Raw genomic sequence first — 19,986 nt, 5'->3', positions numbered from 1 at the left:
CTTCTGGGATGTTTGTTGTTGTTGTTTTTGTTTTTCTGGGCAATGTCCTCTTCTGGTTTAGGAACAATCTGTTCTTTTTCCGGAAGGATCAGCTCCGTGTGTCGGGGGAGCTCACGTGAGGGGTCATCTGCCCAGGAGCTCTGTAAGTTTTATGCCCCGTCTCAGGGCCTTGTTCACCTGGATGCGTTCCATGACCGGAGAGGCTGCACCCAAACCCTTCAGTTCAGCCACCTCTGCATTTTGAAGGGTGTGCAGCATCCACTCAGCGCTGCCTTTGGGCCACCTCTCTGTGTCCAGCCCCACTGTCTGGCCCGGTCACACCGACCAGCTCCACCATCGTGAGGACAGAATGGCCCACGTGCTTCTGTCAACTAACGTCCTTCAGATACTTGGTTGCTTCTGGATATTCATACCCTTGGTGGCATGGGCAGTTTCATGAACATTTTTAAAGTAAACGTGAAGATTGGAGCCTCTTGATTTGCATGATTCTGTGGGGTCTTCTGGGTGAAGTGAACGGCAAACGACTCTCACAGATCAGGCTGAAGCCTTTAATAGCAGACCCCATGCCTGCCGCGGTCTTCCTGCCTCCCAGAGGGCCTCGCAGAGCTGGATGTGGCCAACGAGGGCTCCCACCCATTGTCCGCGACTCAGCCCACTTGCCAGGTGCTACCCTCGCCCTCGTCCCAGTGCGCCTCCTTTTATTCCCTCTAATCCTAAATCCGCCCTGAGAACACTTCTCACCCGAACAGGATCCACTCCGTGGGCCTCCTCTCCCCTCTCTCTCTTCCTCCTCTTTCCCCAAAGCCACCTCTGTGGCTCCATCGTGATAATGGCGGCACCCTTCCCACAGGTTGCCCTCTGCTTGCGGGGGCCGGGGACACGCTCTCCGGCGCCTTCGCCTCTGAGTTTTTTCATGAGCGTCTAAGTCCCCGCACCTTGCTCCTCCCTTGGTCTCACTCCCTTATCTTCCTTATCATGTAACTCCAACACTTCGCCCCAATTTCTGTCACCTGGGGGCTCCCTCACACCTTGGCCCTTTAATCGGGAGGGGACCCCCAACTCTCCAGCCCTGGCAGGTTCCCCCTCCCCACAAGAGCCCCCTCGGCCCCTGGAGCGCTTTCGGCCTCCGGGTTGCACAACAGCATGGCATCTGGGCTGAGAGCCCCTGAGTAGCCGGGGTGGGAGGAAGAGAGAAGGAAGGAAATGTTTGCTCCCACCACCCTTCTCACCCTCCAACCAGCCCTTTAAATATTTGCCTAAGCCTTAGCAGCAAGTGTCCTAGGAGGAGTGAAAGAGGAGGATGGAGGGGCAGGGAGGGGGAGGATCCTCTCAGCTGTGTGCAGGTGCCAGATGCGGGAGACAGCTGCGTGCAGGGCCCACCCCCGGGGCCCCCCGCTGCCACCCCCGGTTGTCCTGGCAACACTGGGAGTCATGGGCTGACTCACCCGTACTGGGCTTATGCCAGGTGGGCGGCAGGCCAGCGGGAGAGCCGGGGATAACTGCAGGCATCTCGGGGTCCCCATGGGCATGTCTGGGGGCCACCCAGTCCAGCTGTGGGGCGCGCCCGGAGCAGGCGCTGGTGTAGGGCTTGCCATCAGGACGTCATGGGGAAATGGGGCTCTTCCTTGGGGAGAAGCCTCTGCTCTTGGGTCTTCGGTCTCCCCTGCAGGCCGCCCTTAGGCTCTGGTTCTCATAAGCCTGTAGTCCTTTTCTTTTCTTCTCTTTTTTCTTTTTCTTTTTTTTTTTTTTTAACCTGTTTCAGCCTCTTGGGAGGTTGGAAAGGAATGACACCCTCCAGTTTCATGGAGGACACTCAGACGCTGGCACAAACCTGGGAGAGGTCTTAGGAACCTTGGAGAAGGAAGGAAGGAGGGACCTTTTACCAGGCATGTGTAGCTGTCCCCTTGCCCCACACCCCAGCCTTCTGGCTGCGGCCTTCTCATCTCGCGGCCTTTACTTAGGCCATTTCTCCTTCTGGGAAAGCCCACCCCCAAAGCCTCTCCAACTCCCTGAATACCACCTACCCTAAAAGGCCAAGCAGGACCCAAGGATGCCCCTGCCGTGACCTCACCGCCCCAGCCCATGGTGCCGCCTTCCTCCTCCAAAACCTCCCGGGCTCCCTGCTGCACGCTCACCTGCCACTTAGCACGCACTGTCGTTTTCATCAGCTCCGTGGGTGCTTTTATCTTCCCAGCCTGGCCGCCAGCCACGTGACCCTCCCTGGGATCAAGCATTTCTGAGGCTTCTTTGTACCTGCTGCGGGGCAAGGAGCATGCACAGGGCCAGTATGTAATTACAGTCAATGATAAGACTGTCATCACCCAACATGAGGGGGGCTGTCATCGCCCGACAGGAGGGAGTCCTCGCAAGAGGTCAATAGTTCATTCCTTCCGTATGTGGAGGTCTCAGAGCGTCACTGGCCGGCTCTGGGACCCCGAGGGATTCATGCTGCCTTTCTAGGCTTTCAAGTGTTAATCTGTGAAATGGGACTGGTACCGCCTGTCCTGGGCCCCCTCCAAGCTGTTGTCACGATTATCATTATCTTCACCTCCCAGGGCACCGCTCTCACTAGCGAAGAGCAGGGCCCAGCGCCCCCTTCCTGTCTGGGTTAGAGCCGCTGAGAACCGTGCTGCGGAGAGCCCCGTGGTAGCCACTCCTCCTGTGTGTGTCTCCTTTTCCCTCCTTCCAGCCCCTCAGCTGCAGGGGTGGGACAGGGCTCACTCTGCTCTTTGTGTCCTGGGCAGAGCCGTGCCAGGGACGAGCGGGGGTGGCTGCCCAGCTGCCCGGCCACCCTCCCACCCCCGTTGCTTGTCCTCCCACGCACTGGCATGGGGGGGGGCAGCTCGGGCAGCCGGACGGGCAGTGGCAAGTGGGCGGCATCAAAGGGTAGGGGCATCCCTGGCATGGACTGAACTCAGACCAGAGAATCCCCTGCTGGCAGAGGCTGGGGACAGCAGGGGAGCATCTTAAATGCAGAGGCCTAGGGTTCTGGGGCCAGTGTGGAAAGGCCACAGGACAGGGAGCCCAGCCGGCTGACTTCCAGCCTCCTCGTGTCCTGTACCTGGGAGCTCTTGGGACAGGCACCCCCGTGATCGCTGCCCCCCCCCGGAGGTGACATGGTATAGAGCAGCTGTTCTCATGGTATAGAGCTTCAACAGTACTGAGGACTCTGAAGAACTTTTCTTTATGTGGGTTATGTGTATCAATAGAATATTTACCATACTGACGCTTACTGAGAAATTCTAAAATATTCATGAATTAAATTAAAATAGCAGCAATGAAGCCATTATATGTTACAACATAACATATTTTTAGTGAAATTAGCTATTTTACAAAGCAAAAAGAAATAGGAAAGTGTCATTGTTTTACATTTTTACAAATTTCTCCCATTTCTGGCCTAATAGAAGGTGCAGCACGTAGCCCCTGGAAAATTCCAGGGCACTCTGTGAGAGGGTGGGAGTGAAAAGGGCCAATGATGTCTTCCCATTAACAGGAAAATGGTGTTGACCTCAAGCAGGGCCTGGAAGGTTCTCGAGGGCCCCTGGGCTTCCTGGGCCGCACTCTGAACAGCCCCCCGTGAGGGAGGAGGGCTGGGGCCCTCGCGGTGGGATGGGTTTAACCCCTGCTCTGTCACTTCCTTTTCCTCGTACTACGGGCCTCCCTTCTCTTATCTGCAAAAGGGACTAATATCATCCATCTCAGAAGGTGGAGAGGTTAAGCAGGTAGAGTCCACAGCACACAGTAGGTGTGATGTCAAGCTTGGCTCCTTTCCTGGGGGTCTGGGCCTCAGCTTCCTCTTTTGTTAAACAAAGGTGGAAGAAAACTTCCAAGCTCTCCCGAGCTCCAGCAGGCTGTGGCTGGGTAGTGAGAGATGTTCCAGGATGCCACACATTCCCGCTCCAGCTCCGGGGACGACTGTCCCCTTTCAGCTTATTCAGACACAAAGGCACATTCTGTTCACGGGCTGTGGAAACATATGAACACAGACACACACACCTGTCAGCAATGGCATGCCCATGAAGCCGTTGAGAGGATGTGTTCCGCGAGCGCCAAGACTTGCGCCCCCAAACCCCAGCAAGGGCACAGAGGCATGTGGCTCCCTCTGCGGACAGGTCTCACAAGGGGATCTGTGCATGTGCCTGCGGAGACAGGTGTGCGCACATGCACACAGCCATGCCATCCCAGGATGCACACGTCACCTCACACACATGCCCTCGCGCACAGACGCTCTGGGTACCAGACGCACAAGCAGATGGCCCAGAAACCGCCAGCGGGGCACGCAACCTAGAGCGGCCCTGGCCGCAACCACTCCCCTCTCTGATACTCCCAGCAGGGGACTCCCCTCCGCCCTGCGCGCCCCCGCCGCGGCAGTCGCGGCCACCCCAGCTCGACAGCGATCCGCTCCTCTCGCTGCGCGCATCCCTCCGAGTCGCTCGCGGGAGCAAGCAGGGCAGGCAAGCGCGGGCGGCGCCAGGGCTGGAGTCCGCTCTCCGCCGCGGGCAGCCAGCCCCTCGCTGCCGCAGCGGCTGCAGGTGGCCCGGAGGTGCCAACCCGCAGCAGGGCAGGGAGCGGCGGGGCGCGGGCGGCCGGGCCCGGAGGCAGAGCTCACAGGCAGCATGGCGGGGCTGCGGACCAGGCGGGGCCCCGGGCTCCCGATGCTGGCGCTGTCAGCCCTGGGCTTCTGCCTGATGCTGCAAGTCAGTGCCAAGAGGCCCCCCAAAACGCCCCCCTGTCCACCCAGCTGCTCCTGCACCAGGGACACGGCCTTCTGCGTGGACTCTAAGGCAGTGCCCAGGAACCTGCCCGCCGAGGTCATCTCTCTGTGAGTGCCCAGCCCTGGCCCTGGGGGAGGTGGCGGGGGCACCAGTCTCCTTCCAGAGGAGGAGGAAGGCAAAGACCACTCTGGAAGCCATGGGAAGAAGCCCGTTCCCCCTCATGGAGGATGGGGACCAGGAGGACTCCAGGGGTCCGCAGGTCCAGAGACTCAATATATCAGCTAGACAGGGAGTTCTGCAGTCATGCAGGCTCAGCAGCCATGGCTGGGAAAACAGCACTTTATGGCTGAGAATGAATCATCACCACCAGCAGCGCCAATGAGACCTACTGTGTGCAGGGCTCTGGACTTGGTGGGGGGGTGTTGCTTATCCCAGCATGTGAGCCCCCTGCCTGTGATGTCACACCAAGGGCAGAAAGGCTTCTTGTGGGGGGGGGAGGCAGTAGGGGGAGGGGTGGGAGTGAGGTGCACCCACACAGCACCCTGGCCTGGGCGCAGATGCCTGCTGCCAGTCTCTCCAGCCGCTCTGCACCCAGCCAGCCAGCCAGTCTCCCTGGCGGCGGCCTCTGGGGACCAGGCAGGCTGTGCGGTTCTAGAGAGCAGGATGCTAGTCCCCACCCCCATCCCAGAGCCCATCCCAGAGGATCATCAAAGTATGGCTAATGGAACCTTCTCTGGGCTGAGGGGGAAGCTGAACCAGGGGCCAGCGGTGCTCAGGGAGGCAGGGGTTGAGGGAGAGCGGTGCAGCTGATGATGAAGGCAGGCAGTGAGGAGGAGCGGAAGACAGCTCCGGGGGGAGGGCAGGCTAGAGACACGGCGTTTCCAGGGCGAGTGAGTGCATCTAGAAGCCATTGCCCTGTCCACCTCACCGACCCGCCGGGGCCGGGGGCGGGTCCTTGCATACGCGCCCCCAGCACTGACTCGATGGTCCCCTGCAGGACGCTGGTGAATGCCGCCTTCTCCGAGGTCCAGGCTGGAGCGTTCTCCCACCTGCCGCTGCTGCAGTTCCTGTATGGAGGGGGCCTTGGAGGGGGGTGGCTTGGCGAGCGGCAGTGGAAGGGGACAGACAGATCCTGGGCGGGGGTGGGGGGGCGGGGGGAGCCCACGTAGGTAGCCTTTGGAGATTAAGATGCAGGTGTCCCGACTTTCGCCCCATGGGATAGGCCACAGAAGGGGGGGGCAGCCTGGAGTCAGGGGGGTGGAAGGAACAGCTGTCGGGGAGAAGGAGGGCAGGGGTCCCATGCCAAAGCCAGGAAGTGGGTATTTGGGGCCCAGCGAGGAATGGACTTGCCCCCTCTAGAGACCCAAAGGAGCTGGGTACAAGTAGCTTGGACTGGTGCCAGAGGTGGGCTCTGCCGGGAAGTGGGGTCGTCTTAGAGACAGGTGGTCCCAGGGTTTGAAGAAAGAGCTCGGGGCCCAAGGGGGGGAGGACCAGAGGGCCTAGAATTCCTAAAGGGGCTGTTTCCATTCGGAGCCCCAGTCACAGGAGAGAGTTCATGCCAGTTACCCCCTCCTTCTCTCCAGCAGCCCCAGGGGCGCTGGCCAGAGGCCGCGGCAGTGGGAGACGGGGCACAGGCGCCGGGGGAAGGACCCGCTTGCAGGGGAGATCTGCCCCACCTGTTTTCACCCCGGAACAAACGTGGACCCTGGGAGGCTCTGGGACCAGGAGGGGCTCCAGCCTGGCCTTGCCACCCGGGCTGCTGCGGGCTCCCCGCTGGGGTCCCGAGGGCGGGCGGCCGGGCAGGCCAGCCTTGAGGAAGCCAGGGGCGAGGCAGCAGGCACGCCCTTGGAATCTCCAATTCTGCCTTTGTCTCTCCAGGTTACTCAACTCCAACAAGTTCACGCTGATCGGAGACAACGCCTTCACAGGGCTGTCGCACCTGCAGTACCTGTGTGTGGGAAGGAGAGGGGAGGGCCCGGGTGGGCTGCGGGGGGAGGCTGAATGAGGAAGGCTGGGAGGTGAGAGCCCCGGGACCCTCTGGCTGCGGGACCGAGTTGGGGAGAGGCCACTTCATCTGTCCCCCCGCCTACGCCATCCCGCCTGGATGCCCTGTCGCCACAGGCTTAGTGTCACCAGATTTGGAATGAAAGCCTGTCTGGGGGCCACGGGCTGGAATCCAGGCATGGAGTAGGGAAACAGGTGAGGGAGAGGGTCCCGTGATCCTGAGTGGGGCTGAGACCACTCCCGTTCCCTCCAGCTTCATAGAGAACAATGACATCTGGGCGCTATCCAAGTTTACTTTCCGAGGACTCAAGTCTTTAACACACCTGTAAGTACCTCCCACGTGTACATTCATCAGCAGAACTAAAGAACCGCCCCGCCGCACCCCACCCACCTCCATCCTTGGCTCCTGTGGCCTTTGGCCTCAGTCATGGTCTTCAGGTGACCCACTGGTCTCTCTTGCAGCTCCCTGGCCAACAATAACCTGCAGACGTTGCCTAGAGACATCTTTCGGCCCCTGGACATCCTGAGTGACTTGTAAGGCCTAAGTCCTAGCTCTGTGGGCAGTGCCACAGAAGGGGCGCATCCCCGGAGGGGGCGGTGTGGGAGCCAGGATCAGAAAGTTCAGAAAGTCTTGGGAGGCAACAAGGGCTTGGTTTGGAGGCAGGGGGGCGGCTCCGAGAAGGCTAGGTAGAACTATATATAGATTGGTAGCCTTCCAAGTCGGGGTTCCTCGCGGCACCTGTGGGCCCTCTTAAAATGCACCTGAGACACTATATGTGTGCTTTTGAAACATGTGCTTCCTACATGTTTGATTTGAACCTACATTAACGTCTGATAGCATGGCCTCAGTCATTGATCGGTGTTTCGACGAGAGACTCGGATTGTGGGAGGGGGATGGGGCAGAGTCCAACACCAACAGAGGGCTGGGCAGGTTGTACATGGCAAAAGGCCCCTGGCTGAGGAGGCAAGCGGGGGCTGAACCAGCCCCCGTTCCAGCGGCCACACCTGTGTCCACGGGGCTGCATCTGCTCCAAGGGGAGGCTTTTTCTCATGGGCACGACAGTGCCATGTAAGCAACCAGCAGCGGCCTTGACAATATCTACTTCTGAAACCTCAAGGGCCTGGGTGGGCCGAGCAGCTGAGAACCTGTCCCTCTTTATGTCCCTTCTGTCACCCTCATGATCAGGGACCTACGGGGCAACTCACTCAACTGTGACTGCAAGGTGAAGTGGCTGGTGGAGTGGCTGGCACACACCAACACCACGGTGGCCCCCATCTATTGCACCAGCCCACCCCGCTTCCAAGAGCACAAAGTGCAGGATTTGCCACTGCGGGAGTTTGACTGCATCACCACAGGTGGGAGCAGCCCCTGCCTCGGGGCTCACGCTGGGCCTCGCCCAGGCAGCTCCACAAGCATCGCCTGAGCCCCCAGCCCCCTACCTTGCCTGAGAAGCGACCTTACCACCAAAAACACTCCTGCTCTTCTTCCTTCCTACCCCACCCCCATCCCTGCAGATTTTGTGCTGTACCAGACCTTGTCCTTCCCAGCGGTGTCAGCGGAGCCCTTCCTTTACTCCAGCGACCTCTACGTGGCTCTGGCCCAGCCAGGTGCCAGCGCTTGCACTGTCCTCAAGTGGGACTATGTTGAACGGCAGCTTCGAGATTATGATAAGATTCCAGGTATCTGTATCCAGCCTGGCTGTTCTGGCCCCAGCTAAGGAGAGTTGGGGTGGAGGTCAGCGAGGGGAGAGGGACAGATGAGACATGGCCTGTGTTCGTAAGAACGTCCTAGTCTTTGGAGGGAGGCTGATACATGCACAGATAACATCCATATAATAGTAGCTGCTACGAAGGAGATATGAGCACGATGCAGTGGGAACACAAAGGAGAGGCCTACCCAGGGCAATCAAGGAAGGCCTCTTGGTGGAGGGGAAGCTTACACTGAGTCTTGAAGGATGACAGAGAGGAGGGAATCAGAGGTGATGCCCAAATTCCTGGCTTAAGTATCTGGGTGGTGCCATTGAACTTAAAAGGAGGAGATACTGAGTTTAAGATGAGTCTAGAAGGCTGAAGGGGACTTAGCTAGGAGAAAAAATATGGAAAGGATGTTTTGGCGGAGGGAGCAGCATCAACAAAGTCAATAAGGTATGCGACAGCTTATCGTGTGAGTGCAGGCATGGGTACATCATAAGCAGCTTATTTGGCTATAGCATGAGGTCCAAGGTGGACAGTGGCAGGCCCGAGAGAGATGAGGACCAGGTCAGTGATGAGCTTTGAGAAAGTGTGCGAGCCAATCCGATCTACGCTCGAGACGACTCCCGCTGCGAACTCTGCGGAGCACGGCTAGGCATGGGGCCAGGCATGTGGGCAGGCCAGCAGGGGAGCCAGCTGGAGCCTGGACTGAGGCAGCAGCCGTGGGGGTGGAGAATTATATTTAGAAAAGAGGATTGAACTGACACAAGAGGAGACAGAAAATTGAAATCGCCCTTTATCTATGAAAGAACTTGAAGTCGTTACTACCACCCGCCCCCCATAAGACTCCGGATCCAAATGGCTTCTCTGGTGAATTCTAGCAAACACTTAAGGAAGAAATAACACCCATCTTACACAAACTGTGCTATCAATAGAAAGCAGGAGGGAGGGTTGACAGAGCTTGGGGACTGATCAGCTATGGGTGAGAGGCGGCCGGGAGGTGCTGGGGACGGCTCCCAGCTTTCCGGATGGGACGACTGGGTGGAGCCACGAACTGTATGAAGAACACAGGAGGAGGAGCAGGTGTGGGAAGGAGCTCAGCTCTGGCCAGCTGGAGTTTGAGGTGCTTGCGGGGCTCGGGCAGAGAGAGTCTGACTGACCCACGGTGGCTCTGGAGCCGGGCAGGCCGACCAAGGCCGCCCCGGGGACTCAGGCAGTGACTGTCAGAGGCTGAGGCTGTGTGTGGGCTTCCCCTCGGGAGAGGCGGGGTGATGCGGGGCAGGAGGGTGGATGGAAGCAGTGACTGGAAGCACCAGGACAGGTGAGGAGCGTGGTCCCATACGCTTTGGGTGCCTGGGAACAGGTCAGATCGATTTGGTTGGGCACAAGTACATTTGTTTTCATACATAAAACCTTTCAAAACTGGGATTTCTTGGGAGGATGTGTTCTCATATTCAACCTCCAGATACCAAGCTGTCGGTTTGCCCCCGGCTGCGGATGAACTCAACTCTCCCTCCTTCCCCTACCTGGCTGCTCGCCAGCGGGGAGCTCTGGGCGAGTCACTTAGATACTGAGCCTCAGTTTCCTTTCATGTGAAATGGCAAAATAATAGGATGTGTTTCAGAGTGATTAATTGGGGCAGTGTGCTCACCCTTAGCACACTGACTGCACACAAGCTAAATTCAATAACTGATACTGTGGTTAAACAGTCAGTTGATATCTAGGGACACTTATTTTGTGCTCGGGGTCAGCTTATATTTGAACCCTGGGGACAAGGGTGGATGCCCAGGGCAGGAGGGGCCTGACCCTCTCCTCTGAGGCTGGGCAGGGGCACGAAGCCACCTGTGCCGCTTGACGCTACCTCCCTGCTCCCCGCAGCCCCCTCGGCCGTGCACTGCAAGCCCATGGTGGTGGACAGCCAGCTGTACGTGGTGGTAGCCCAGCTGTTCGGCGGTTCTTACATTTACCACTGGGACCCCAACACCACACGCTTCACCAAGCTGCAGGACATCGACCCGCAGCGCGTGCGCAAGCCCAATGACCTGGAGGCCTTTCGCATCGACGGCGACTGGTACTTTGCCGTGGCCGACAGCTCCAAGGCGGGCGCCACCAGCCTCTACCGCTGGCACCAGAATGGCTTCTACTCCCACCAGGCCCTGCACCCCTGGCACCGTGATACCGACCTGGAGTTTGTGGACGGCGAGGGCAAGCCACGGCTGATTGTGTCGAGCAGCTCCCAGGCGCCAGTCATCTATCAGTGGAGTCGCACCCAGAAGCAGTTTGTGGCCCAGGGTGAGATTTCTCAGGTACCTGACGCCCAGGCTGTGAAACACTTCCGTGCTGGACGGGACAGCTACCTGTGCCTCAGCCGCTACATAGGGGACTCCAAGATCCTGCGCTGGGAGGGCACCCGCTTCTCCGAGGTGCAGGCCCTGCCCTCCCGGGGCTCGCTGGCCCTGCAGCCCTTCCTCGTGGGTGGCCGCCGCTACCTGGCACTGGGCAGCGACTTCTCCTTCACCCAGGTCTACCAGTGGGATGAGGGGCGGCAGAAGTTCGTCCGGTTCCAGGAGCTGGCTGTGCAGGCCCCTCGGGCCTTCTGCTACATGCCTGCGGGGGACGCCCAGCTGCTCCTGGCCCCCAGCTTCAAGGGACAGACACTTGTGTACCGACACGTGGTGGTGGATCTCAGTGCCTAGCGGGATGCCGAGGCCTCTGGGTCGAGGCTGAGGGGAGGCTCTGCGTGAGCAGCACGTGTGCCCGGGTGAGGACGCGTGCAGCTAACCTCGCGCACACACTCCTGGTGAGCAGGGGCACCACTTGGACTGGCCCCAGAAGCCGCTCGTCACAGTTGTAATCGGCATGAGGACCCGTATATGCGCCAGGCAACCCAGAGCCCGGGGCCCTCCCATCTGTGGACACCCGTGGACTCCACACCGCATCTACAGGCCCCCTTATCTGCTGCCTTCCACAAGCTCTGGCCTTGGGAGGGGGAGGGATGCTGCGAGGGGGGGTCTTGGGCTGATCTTTCTGACCCTCTGGTCTCTCCTCGTCGGTGCTCCAGAGGTCCACTTAACCTCCTCACGCCCCACGAGGCAGCCACGACCACATCCTTCGCACTGCGGGTATGCTCACCCACCCTCCGCTCCTCCTGCATGTACACGTGGGATCCGGCCCACGCCCTCAGTCACACGCACGCACACCTGTCCACACCCCCCGTTTCCTAGTGTGCACATGGAGATCCAGCGCTGCCAAAAGGGGCTCCCCGCCGTGACCTGGCCTCACACAGTACCGCCCTCCTCCGCTCATCCCTGGTGTGCCCGCCCTGCCTCTGGGCACCAGCTTGACTTCCTGGGGGCAAAGCCCCTCTGCCCGAAGCAATAACAACAGCAGCCCTGGCAGACCCGACTTCCTCCCTCCCTGCGCTGCCTCTGTCCTCACCGGGGTTTTCTGCTCTGACCCTGTGACCATGGACCACCCAGATAAAAGCCTTCCTGTCTTCCTGTCCTGTGGCTGCCCCAGCCTAGGCCCCTGCCCGCGCCCCCTGGTCCAGCACCTCCTTTGGGCTGTGGCCCCCGTGCTGCACAGCCTCGGGCTGGGTCCCAGAGCTGGCCCGGCCGAGGACCCTGCGAGCACTCAGGGCCTCTGGGCAGGTGCAGGAGCAGAGCTGGGCTGCAGAGCACCTGGGGGGCTCTGGCGCCCCTCCAGTCCACAGACACACACCCCAGGGGCTCGGCCTTGAGGGCAAACTGAGGGGGAGAGGGCTGAGGCCTGGAGGAGGGGCGCCGGGAGCCGAGCTTCTGCTGCCCTCTGCTGTAAGCTGGGGACAGACAGTCGCAAGGAAGGAGGCGGGTGCAGAAGACCTGGGAGGGGAGCTTCTTCCTTGAGTCCAGACTGTGTGTGGGGCTTCTGGTGGCTTAATGCTGGGGCGGGGGTGGGGCACTGGAGGGCAGGGCTATAATTCACTGCTTTAAATAAAAAGTTCCCACCCCATTGCCGGCTCTCAGGTGTCCAGAGGCAACGGCCAGAGGTAGCTGTTTCATGAAGAACGGAACATGCTGCCTGTCCCTCCTGCTGTCAGGGGCCAATGTCAGCTCTCGGATCCCGTTCCTGCCTGCTCCCTTCCCTCCCAGGAGGGCATGGACACCCGCAAGGCCAGCTGGGGCTGGGGTCAGGAGTTCGTGGTGATGACACTCGGGGGCTGGGTGAGTGGGGCTAGTCTCCAGCACCTGGGGCTGATTCACCGCCCAAGTGTTCCGTCCTGGAGACCACAGTCTTGGGGCCAATGGAGTCTGTCCCTCCGTCAGGTCAATTCCAATCAACATGGCCAAAGACAAGCTCAGCAGCGCCTCCCCTCCTCACCCCTCTCCCGGGTGAACGTCAGCCATCGCTGCCACCCCTGCCCTGGGTGGGGGATTGCAAGCAAGCAGGCCGATTCCTGGAGCCCGAGCTGCTTTGGCAACACAGATGAGAAATCCTACTTCGTTGCATCCTGATTCCGCCACTTACTCGCTGGGTGACCTCAAACACATTACTTAGCCTATTTGTATTTGTTTCCTTATCTGTAAAATGCAGATAGTCCTGTTACCTAGCTGGCAGGGTTAGTGTGAGATTTAAATGCACACAATATCCAGTCTAGTAATACATGCAAGGCCCTAGGAAGAATGTGTCTGCCACAATTTTTATTGGTCTGTAGGACTATATGAGGCCCAGGTGGCTCAGGGAGGGCTGCTCTGTGGGAGAGGAGGAGGGTGCCTTTTGGGGAAGACTGACACCCTTGGTCTCAAGGCCCCTGTACCTCACATCTTACCTGTGGCCTCAGAGGCCCAACCAGCCCTGGCCCCAGCTACTCCTCACAGTGGGGAAGCTCGCAGGTGATGTGTCTGGGTTTGCACCTCCCCAAATCACTGTCATGCGCTCTTGGTTTAGCAGGCGCCCCTCAGGTCCCCCAGCCACACTGTCTTGGGAACGTTCGTCCTGCTTTTTCACATGGGGAACGGGCCCCCATGCCGCGCCAGGGACAGGTTGCCAGGCAGAGTGTGCCGAGCCTCCCAGACCCATTGGCACCCTGTTGCCCAGTAGAAAGATAAACACCACGCTGTCATCCCTCACCCTCCCAGGGCTCCTCCCAAGAACTCCCAAGAATGGAGACCCTTTTCTCCCTGAATGTCCAGCTCTCTACACCTGCCCCGGGGTCATCTGTGTGTCCAGAGAGCTGCTTAGCAACCCAGTGTGACTGGGTGATTATGTCAACAGCTCAGGATCAAAGGCCGTGAGAGGCAGAGTCCACTCCCCCTGCCAAAGCTGAGGAGGTGACCCCCAGCTGCCAGCCTCATGCCCCTCCACGCCGAGCCCTTCTCTCAGCAGCAGGCTTCTCGCATCTTGGCCCCTGGATTCCCCCAGGCATCAATGCCAGGAGCCCCCATGTGAGAGACCGCCCCAGCTGGCAGGGCTTGGAGTGGGCGAGCGGGGGCGCAGAGAGGTGTGTGATGCTGAGGTCACATGCGTGACCTGGAGGGCGGCTGCAGGAGAGAAGGCTGCTCGTCAGCAGGCACAGAGAGCCCGAGACTCACATGCGCTCAGGCAGCCCGGGCACCCTTCCCTCCTGAAGCATGGACATCTCTTCCCTCCCCTGCAGCTCCCACCCTTTCCCTGCTGCCCCTGAGCGGATCCCCTGTTGAGTCGGTCACATCCTCCCTCTCCAACGAGTGTGCCTAGAGGGGGACGGTGGGATCCCAGCCGTTGGCGTTTCTCGTCCTTCAGTGCAGGGTGGGAGCCAGGCCCAGGGCGAGGGGGTGGCGAGGCGAGGAGAGACAGCAGGGCCTCGGGGGAGCTTCCCCGTGGGCTGGTTTCACTGCTGGCTCTCACACCCAGCCACACCAATAAAAATGATGATAATAATTAAGTATAATCACAATATGTTTTCATTGATTTATTTATTCCCAAGATGCCTCCTTCCCTGGCCCCCCATCATTACGTAGTTCATCCTGTTGAGGGGCAGTGGGCGTTAAATGCGGCTCTAATAAAAAGTAATAACTGCCCATTTCCCACCCCCACAGCTCTGTTGTCGCCCAGCGCAGGGTGGGAGGACGCGGTGTTACCCAGTTTCAGAGGGGAGAGGAGGCGCGAAACAGGAGAGGTGCTCAGAAGGCAGCCCCAGGTGGAAAGTCGTAGAAGCAGCACTTTGCCTTTTCTTTTGAGCCTTCCACCTTCTTTCAGGTATACACCTTCTTCCAGGTATGCACATCCTTCCCAGACGAGCCTCTTCATCCACTGTCCCCTCCCAAAGCCACCTGTAGAAGAGTGGTCCAGCCAAGCATTTACCCACCTGCCACCAGGTGACGTTGGGCAAGTAACTTTTCATCACTGAGAGTATTTCCTAAATGGTTAAATAAATAAGTAAGTAAGTAAGTAAAAGGATCTTCGTAAAGATCAGGACCCCACACACAAAACCACACTACAAAATGGCAATGTGATATTAAGCTCTCAAGGATATTTGTGTTCTTAGCTCAAAGGAATAGGTGGGATTTCAAACTTCTGGTGAAGAAGGCATGGGGGCTGGGGGTCCTGCCCAGAATCTCCCAAATCGTCGTGGTCAGCCTGCCCAGTCCTGAGGGCTCTGACAAGGTACGCAGACAGAAGTCAGCAGATGGGGGTGAGGGGTCCCTCAGGTTCCCTCTCCCCATTTCCTCCCCGCTTTCCCTCCAGTCAGCTCGGCATCTTTGAGGCCATCCTGAGCTCTTGACCTGGTGGAGTATGACCCGGATTTGCTGGTGCCCAGCTAAGCCTCCTTCCAGCTTGTGCCTGAGCCTCGAGGGGGACCTCCATCACCTCGTGCCCGCTCCCATTTTACAGAGTAGAAACGAGGCAACGGGGGAAGCCCGTGTCGAGCCTCGGAAACTCCAAATATCCTTCAAATATCCTTCGCTTCTTCCACACTCCCCTCCCCCATCCCACCTGTTTGTTGCCGCGTCCCACCCCCTCATATGTCCGATATGCCAGCTGCTTACCTACCCGGCCCCACAACCCCACGTCCTAGACTCCACGCCCCTTAAGGTGCCTGCCGCCTGCTCCCGGACCTTGCCCCGCCCCGTTCGAGGCCTCACTGCGCCTGCGCCACGCGCCGGAGCCCTGGGGTTGGGCAGACCCAAGTTCCGTGCAACTTTCAAGTGAGTTGCAAACTCCGCCCCGAGGCTGGTGCCCGCGGCCTGGCGACCAGAGACCCGGACACTCGCACGAGCGAAGGCCACGACCCGCCTTTCGGGCCCGGGACACGCAGCGGCGCCGCGGCAAGGGTCGAACTCCTGGTTCTCCGCGACAGGAAGCGCAGATCGGAGCCTCAACTGCCTGGACAGCGCGGCGTGGCGGAAGAGTGCGCCTTCCGGCACTGGCGGCGAGTCGGGGCCTCAGTGCCCCCGCCTCCTGGCCCCGGCCGCCTGGTCTACTGACACTGCGGAGTCAGGGGCGGCGGGTTCCGACTCTGCCACGCGGCGGGACGAGCGCTTGTCTGGTTCCCGCACTTCCGCTGATTCCCCCGTTGCAGCCCCGCGTGAGCGTCTCTCTGGGCGTCTTGGGGGGTCTCCCTTCGTCCCTGAGACTGCAGGATGGTGTCCAGGATGATCTGTAGCCTGGTGGTGTGAGTATGGTGGCTCTCACACCCTCTCTCCCCGAGTGCCAGCCCGCTGCCCCTGGGGTGGAGACCGGGAACGTCTAGTGGGAATGGGAAAGGGGACTTTCTGAGCTCCGTCACATCAGCTCCCTCCCGCCCCCCGCCCCCAACACTCGGCGCAATAGTTAACGGATCTGCGGGACTGCACGCGGCTTCGAGCGCCGCGGGTTTATCGCCCCAGCCCCTAAAGCCCCTTTGACCGATGGCGACCCCTCTAGCGCTCCCACACACTGCAGACAGGTGCGTGGGGTGGAGGACCACAGGCTGGCTCTAAGCCCCTTGGCCAACACAAGGTGTTGTGGCATGTTGTGGGCGGAGAATCCAGGTGCCTTCTTCCCATCTGAGCAGTCACATGACTCACCACCCTGGCCTCTCCTTCCTGTGTCCTACCCATCACCTTTCAATATACTTCAGTACCTGGCTTGAAAATCCCTGTCTGCAGCCCAGCAGTGCCAGGTCTGGTGGCCCTGGGCCTGATTGCATGTCCATGGGAGGGGGCAGCCTGGTGCTCTCACCAGCTCAGAAGCCTGCCTTGCACCCACCCCCCCACCCACCGTGTTCAGTAGCTGTGTGTGCCCATGCACCCATGGGCCACTGGACAGGCCTGGACAGGCTGTGGATGTTTGTAAACAGCAGGGTGGGGAGGCGGCCTCCAGGGCACTGACTCAGATGCAGGTTGTGCAAGCCAAGCGGGAAGAACAGGGTAGGCACTGTCACCTCGGACCCGTGGGGGAGGTGGCTGCCAGTGGGGGGCAGGGCATGGTGCCCCTCACACCCCCGCATCCCCCGTTGTTCTGGCTTCTCTTCCAGGCTGGTATTTGGGATGCTGTACCCGGCTTATGCTTCCTACAAGGCTGTGAAGACCAAGAACATTCGTGAATATGTGAGTGTGGCAGTTGGCTAGGGTGTGGCGGGGTGACAGCCTTGGGGGGTATGGCAGGGCTTGGGGAGGTGGGGAGGGTCGGAACTGGCTGGCAGATCCTGAGTGGAATGAGTGTGGACGGAGGGTGAGCTGTAGAGGTGCCTGTGCAGGGACTTGTGTGTAAAGCCCACTGGGGCTGGGTGCAGGAACGAGTGGCAGCTCTCTAGGGCCATCCAGGTGCCAGGGGAATGCAGCGGGACAGGCTCTCTGGCATCTCGGGGCTGGGTCAGGCAAGGACAGGGGAGCTGCTCTGCAGGCTCAGCCTCTGACCTCTCCGCATGCCCCCTTCCCCCGCCCCAGGTCCGGTGGATGATGTACTGGATCGTCTTTGCCCTCTTCATGGCGGTGGAGACCTTCACAGACATTTTCATTTCCTGGTATGGGTGCCGGAGCTCTGTGGGCCATGGGAAGGGGCGCCCCATCCTCAAGCTGGCTCCCTGGCTGACCTCGCCCCCCTGCGCTCTGACAGGTTCCCTTTCTACTACGAGATCAAGATGGCCTTTGTGCTGTGGCTGCTCTCACCCCACACCAGGGGAGCCAGCCTGCTTTACCGAAAGTTCGTCCACCCATCCTTGTCCCTCCATGAGAAGGTACCCTAGGGGAGGCAGGGAGGGAAGCACAGGGGTGAATGTGAGGGAAAGGGCCCTGGAGCTTAGGACACGGGGGACGCCTGGGTTCTAATCCTAGTCTGTGGGATCTCAACAGCCTGGCCTCCTTCCTCCTCTGGGGCAATCAAATGGGGGCACGCGTGAGTGGCCTTGTGAGTGTGTGAAGAGTCAGCTGGAAGTTGGCTTGGGAATGGGGGTGCCTGGAGCACGGCTGTTCACTGAGGTGGGGGACTGAGGGCTGGGTGGGGAGCCCTGCTCTTGGTGTGGTTGCCAGCCCCCCATGGGTGGGGCTGGGCTGGGAGGCGTGGCACGCAGTGACTTCTGTGGGTCTGCAGAGGAGGAGTGGCTCGGACTGTCTCCTGAACTCTCTGTGCCCTGGTCCGTAGGAGATTGACACCTACCTTGTGCAGGCCAAGGAGCGCAGCTACGAAACGATGCTCAGCTTTGGGAAGCGGGGCCTCAACATCGCCGCCACGGCCGCTGTGCAGGCTGCTACCAAGGTGCCCTGGGCCCCAGCCCTCCGTCAGACCCCCGCCCCCAGTGCCTTTGGGGCAAGTCCAGCCCTCTCTGTCAGTGCGCTGACAGAGAACAGCTGTCCGTACCAGGGAGTAGGGGTGAGAGGTGACAGGCAGGGTGTTGGCAGAAGCGGCTGCGCCTGTTCCCTGGGCTTTAGTTTCCTGTTGTTACCACAAAGACCCAGGGCTAGAAGGTTGCTGAGTCGCTTTCAGTTCTGGGGCCTTTGCCCCGGTGACCACCTGCAGGTCAGCAGCCCTTGACTTCCCTGGGCAGCTGCTCTGGCTAAGGCTGCTTCCTGCTAGGAGCCTGCCCCTCCGGCAGGTGATGCAGCGGTCCCACCCCCTTCCTTGCAGAGTCAGGGTGCGCTGGCCGGAAGGCTGCGGAGCTTCTCCATGCAGGACCTGCGCTCCATCCCCGACAACCAGGCCCCCGCCTACCAGGATCCCCTCTACTTGGAGGACCAGGTGCCCCGCCGCAGACCACCCATTGGTGAGTGGGCAGAGGGGCCCAGAGCTGTCCCAAGAGGGCTGACTTCTCCACGTGAGCTGTGCCTTCCCCCAGAGCTCAGCCCCAGGCCTTCACACTGTAAGTGCCCAGCCTTGCCCCCTCAGCCTCCGTCTCCGCCACACAGGGTACAGAGCAGGGGGCCTGCAGGACACCGACACCGAGGATGAGTGTTGGTCAGACACAGAAGCAGTGCCCCAGGCGCCCCCCAGACCCCGGGAGAAGCCTCTGAGCCGCAGCCAGAGCCTGCGAATGATCAAGAAGAAACCGCTGGCGCGGGAGGTCAGTGGCGAAGAAGGCGCGAGAGGTGGGCTGCCGTGGCCATTCAGCCTGGACCTCTCATGGTGCGCCCGCTCTCTCCCCACAGGGCACCTCACGCTCCCTGAAGGTCCGGACAAGGAAGAAGACTGTGCCCTCAGACGTGGGCAGCTAGGCTCTGCACAGCCTCCCCAGCTTTACCTCGTGCCCCTGCAGGGCTCTGGGGGCTGTGGAAGGGGCCCTCCAGCTGCACGTCGGGCCCGCCTGCACCAGCTGCCCAGCCTCTGCCCTCCTGGCACCTGCTGTTGGTTAAGGGCCATGCACAGAGATGACCTGAAATGGACCAAAGCCAGCTGGGCCGAGGGTTCTATTTATTGTCTTTCTCATCCTACCTTTGCAGGCGTGGGACCAGAGCCCTCCCCAGACCCCTGTGAATGAAACCAAAGCCCGCTCTGTTGTGTTCATTCCTTCCTGTCCTTCAAAGTACTTGACAGCCTTCTCCAAGGCCTTGTGTGTGTGCCCTGGTTGTGTGATTTGTGTTGGTGAATGAGGTCAGGTTTGTGCAAGTTTTGATAAATAAATACATGAAAGTGTTCTGTTTCTCCTGGTTTGCGTTCCCAGTCCTCACAGCACACGTTATTAAACAGCTTAGGATGAGGGCTCAAGGACAGGCTGCCGGAGGGGCCCAGTCTTCTGGGGGAGACACCCACCGGCAAATAAGTGTGATGTGGTGGCACGTGCTGTCACAGAAAGTTCTTGGGGACCCTCGAGTTTGTGTGCGCACCTCGGGAACGTGGGGCACGCTGCACGTCTGCAGAGTGGCCGCGAGAGGGCAGCAGCTGCCAGGGTCTGGGCTGCCCCCAGCTTCCAGGTCAAGGAGGGCGGGGCTCAGAGAGAGGCTTGGCCAGAGCCAGTGCCCCGCAGGGGCCTGGCCGCTGGTTGGCTGGAGAGAGCACGCGGAACTCGGGCCTGGCCTCCGATGGCCCTCCCTGGGGCTCCTCCCTGCTGCTCACGGTCATTGGTCCTCAGCCTGCCCCATCCACGGAGTCTCCTGTTGGCCTGCGACTCAGGCGCAGTGCCTGGGCTGGCTCCACTCCACCC

At 60.1% G+C, this 19,986-nt stretch overlaps 2 protein-coding genes across 4 annotated transcripts; both read left to right on the top strand.

Moving 5' to 3' along the window:
- Positions 1-4,616: 4,616 nt before the first annotated feature.
- Positions 4,617-12,330, top strand: LGI3 (leucine rich repeat LGI family member 3). Of its 2 annotated transcripts, XM_054578776.1 has the most exons (8): positions 4,617-4,822; positions 5,713-5,784; positions 6,594-6,665; positions 6,973-7,044; positions 7,182-7,253; positions 7,906-8,075; positions 8,235-8,399; positions 10,290-12,330. In XM_054578776.1, the coding sequence occupies exons 1-8, from the start codon at positions 4,617-4,619 to the stop codon at positions 11,105-11,107; spliced, it is 1,647 nt and encodes a 548-aa protein (XP_054434751.1). In that variant the 3' UTR covers positions 11,108-12,330. The 2 variants fall into 2 exon arrangements, with proteins under 2 accessions (XP_054434751.1, XP_054434752.1); XM_054578777.1 differs by lacking the exon at positions 5,713-5,784 and having other exon boundaries at positions 4,630-4,822.
- Positions 12,331-15,603: 3,273 nt separating this feature from the next.
- REEP4 (receptor accessory protein 4) lies at positions 15,604-19,470 on the top strand. Of its 2 annotated transcripts, none has more exons than XM_054578775.1 (8): positions 15,604-15,957; positions 16,888-16,960; positions 17,300-17,376; positions 17,469-17,589; positions 17,994-18,107; positions 18,477-18,612; positions 18,755-18,909; positions 18,995-19,470. In XM_054578775.1, exons 2-8 carry the CDS (start codon positions 16,901-16,903, stop codon positions 19,058-19,060), a joined length of 729 nt encoding a protein of 242 aa, XP_054434750.1. In that variant the 5' UTR covers positions 15,604-15,957; positions 16,888-16,900; the 3' UTR covers positions 19,061-19,470. The 2 variants fall into 2 exon arrangements, with proteins under 2 accessions (XP_054434750.1, XP_054434749.1); XM_054578774.1 differs by having other exon boundaries at positions 15,604-16,044.
- The last annotated feature ends 516 nt before the right edge of the window (positions 19,471-19,986 follow it).

The sequence above is a fragment of the Pteronotus mesoamericanus genome, unplaced genomic scaffold (genome assembly GCF_021234165.1).
Source record: "Pteronotus mesoamericanus isolate MK-2021 breed Mesoamerican mustached bat unplaced genomic scaffold, CSHL_Meso_final contig_502, whole genome shotgun sequence".
Taxonomy (NCBI): Eukaryota; Metazoa; Chordata; class Mammalia; order Chiroptera; family Mormoopidae; genus Pteronotus; species Pteronotus mesoamericanus.
The sequence above is the reverse complement of the archived record's forward strand: the minus strand, read 5'-3'. Positions and strand labels throughout refer to the sequence as shown.

Bases quoted from the DNA above. Each gene is read 5' to 3' on its own strand.
- REEP4 (XM_054578774.1), top strand. From the start codon at position 16,013: ATGGTGTCCAGGATGATCTGTAGCCTGGTGGT. The intron at 17,377-17,468 runs GTATGGGTGCCG...GCGCTCTGACAG, and splicing joins ACAGACATTTTCATTTCCTG to GTTCCCTTTCTACTACGAGA. The intron at 17,590-17,993 runs GTACCCTAGGGG...CCTGGTCCGTAG, and splicing joins CCTTGTCCCTCCATGAGAAG to GAGATTGACACCTACCTTGT.
- LGI3 (XM_054578776.1), top strand. From the start codon at position 4,617: ATGGCGGGGCTGCGGACCAGGCGGGGCCCCGGGCTCCCGATGCTGGCG. The intron at 7,045-7,181 runs GTAAGTACCTCC...TCTCTCTTGCAG, and splicing joins CTCAAGTCTTTAACACACCT to CTCCCTGGCCAACAATAACC. The intron at 8,076-8,234 runs GTGGGAGCAGCC...CCATCCCTGCAG, and splicing joins GTTTGACTGCATCACCACAG to ATTTTGTGCTGTACCAGACC.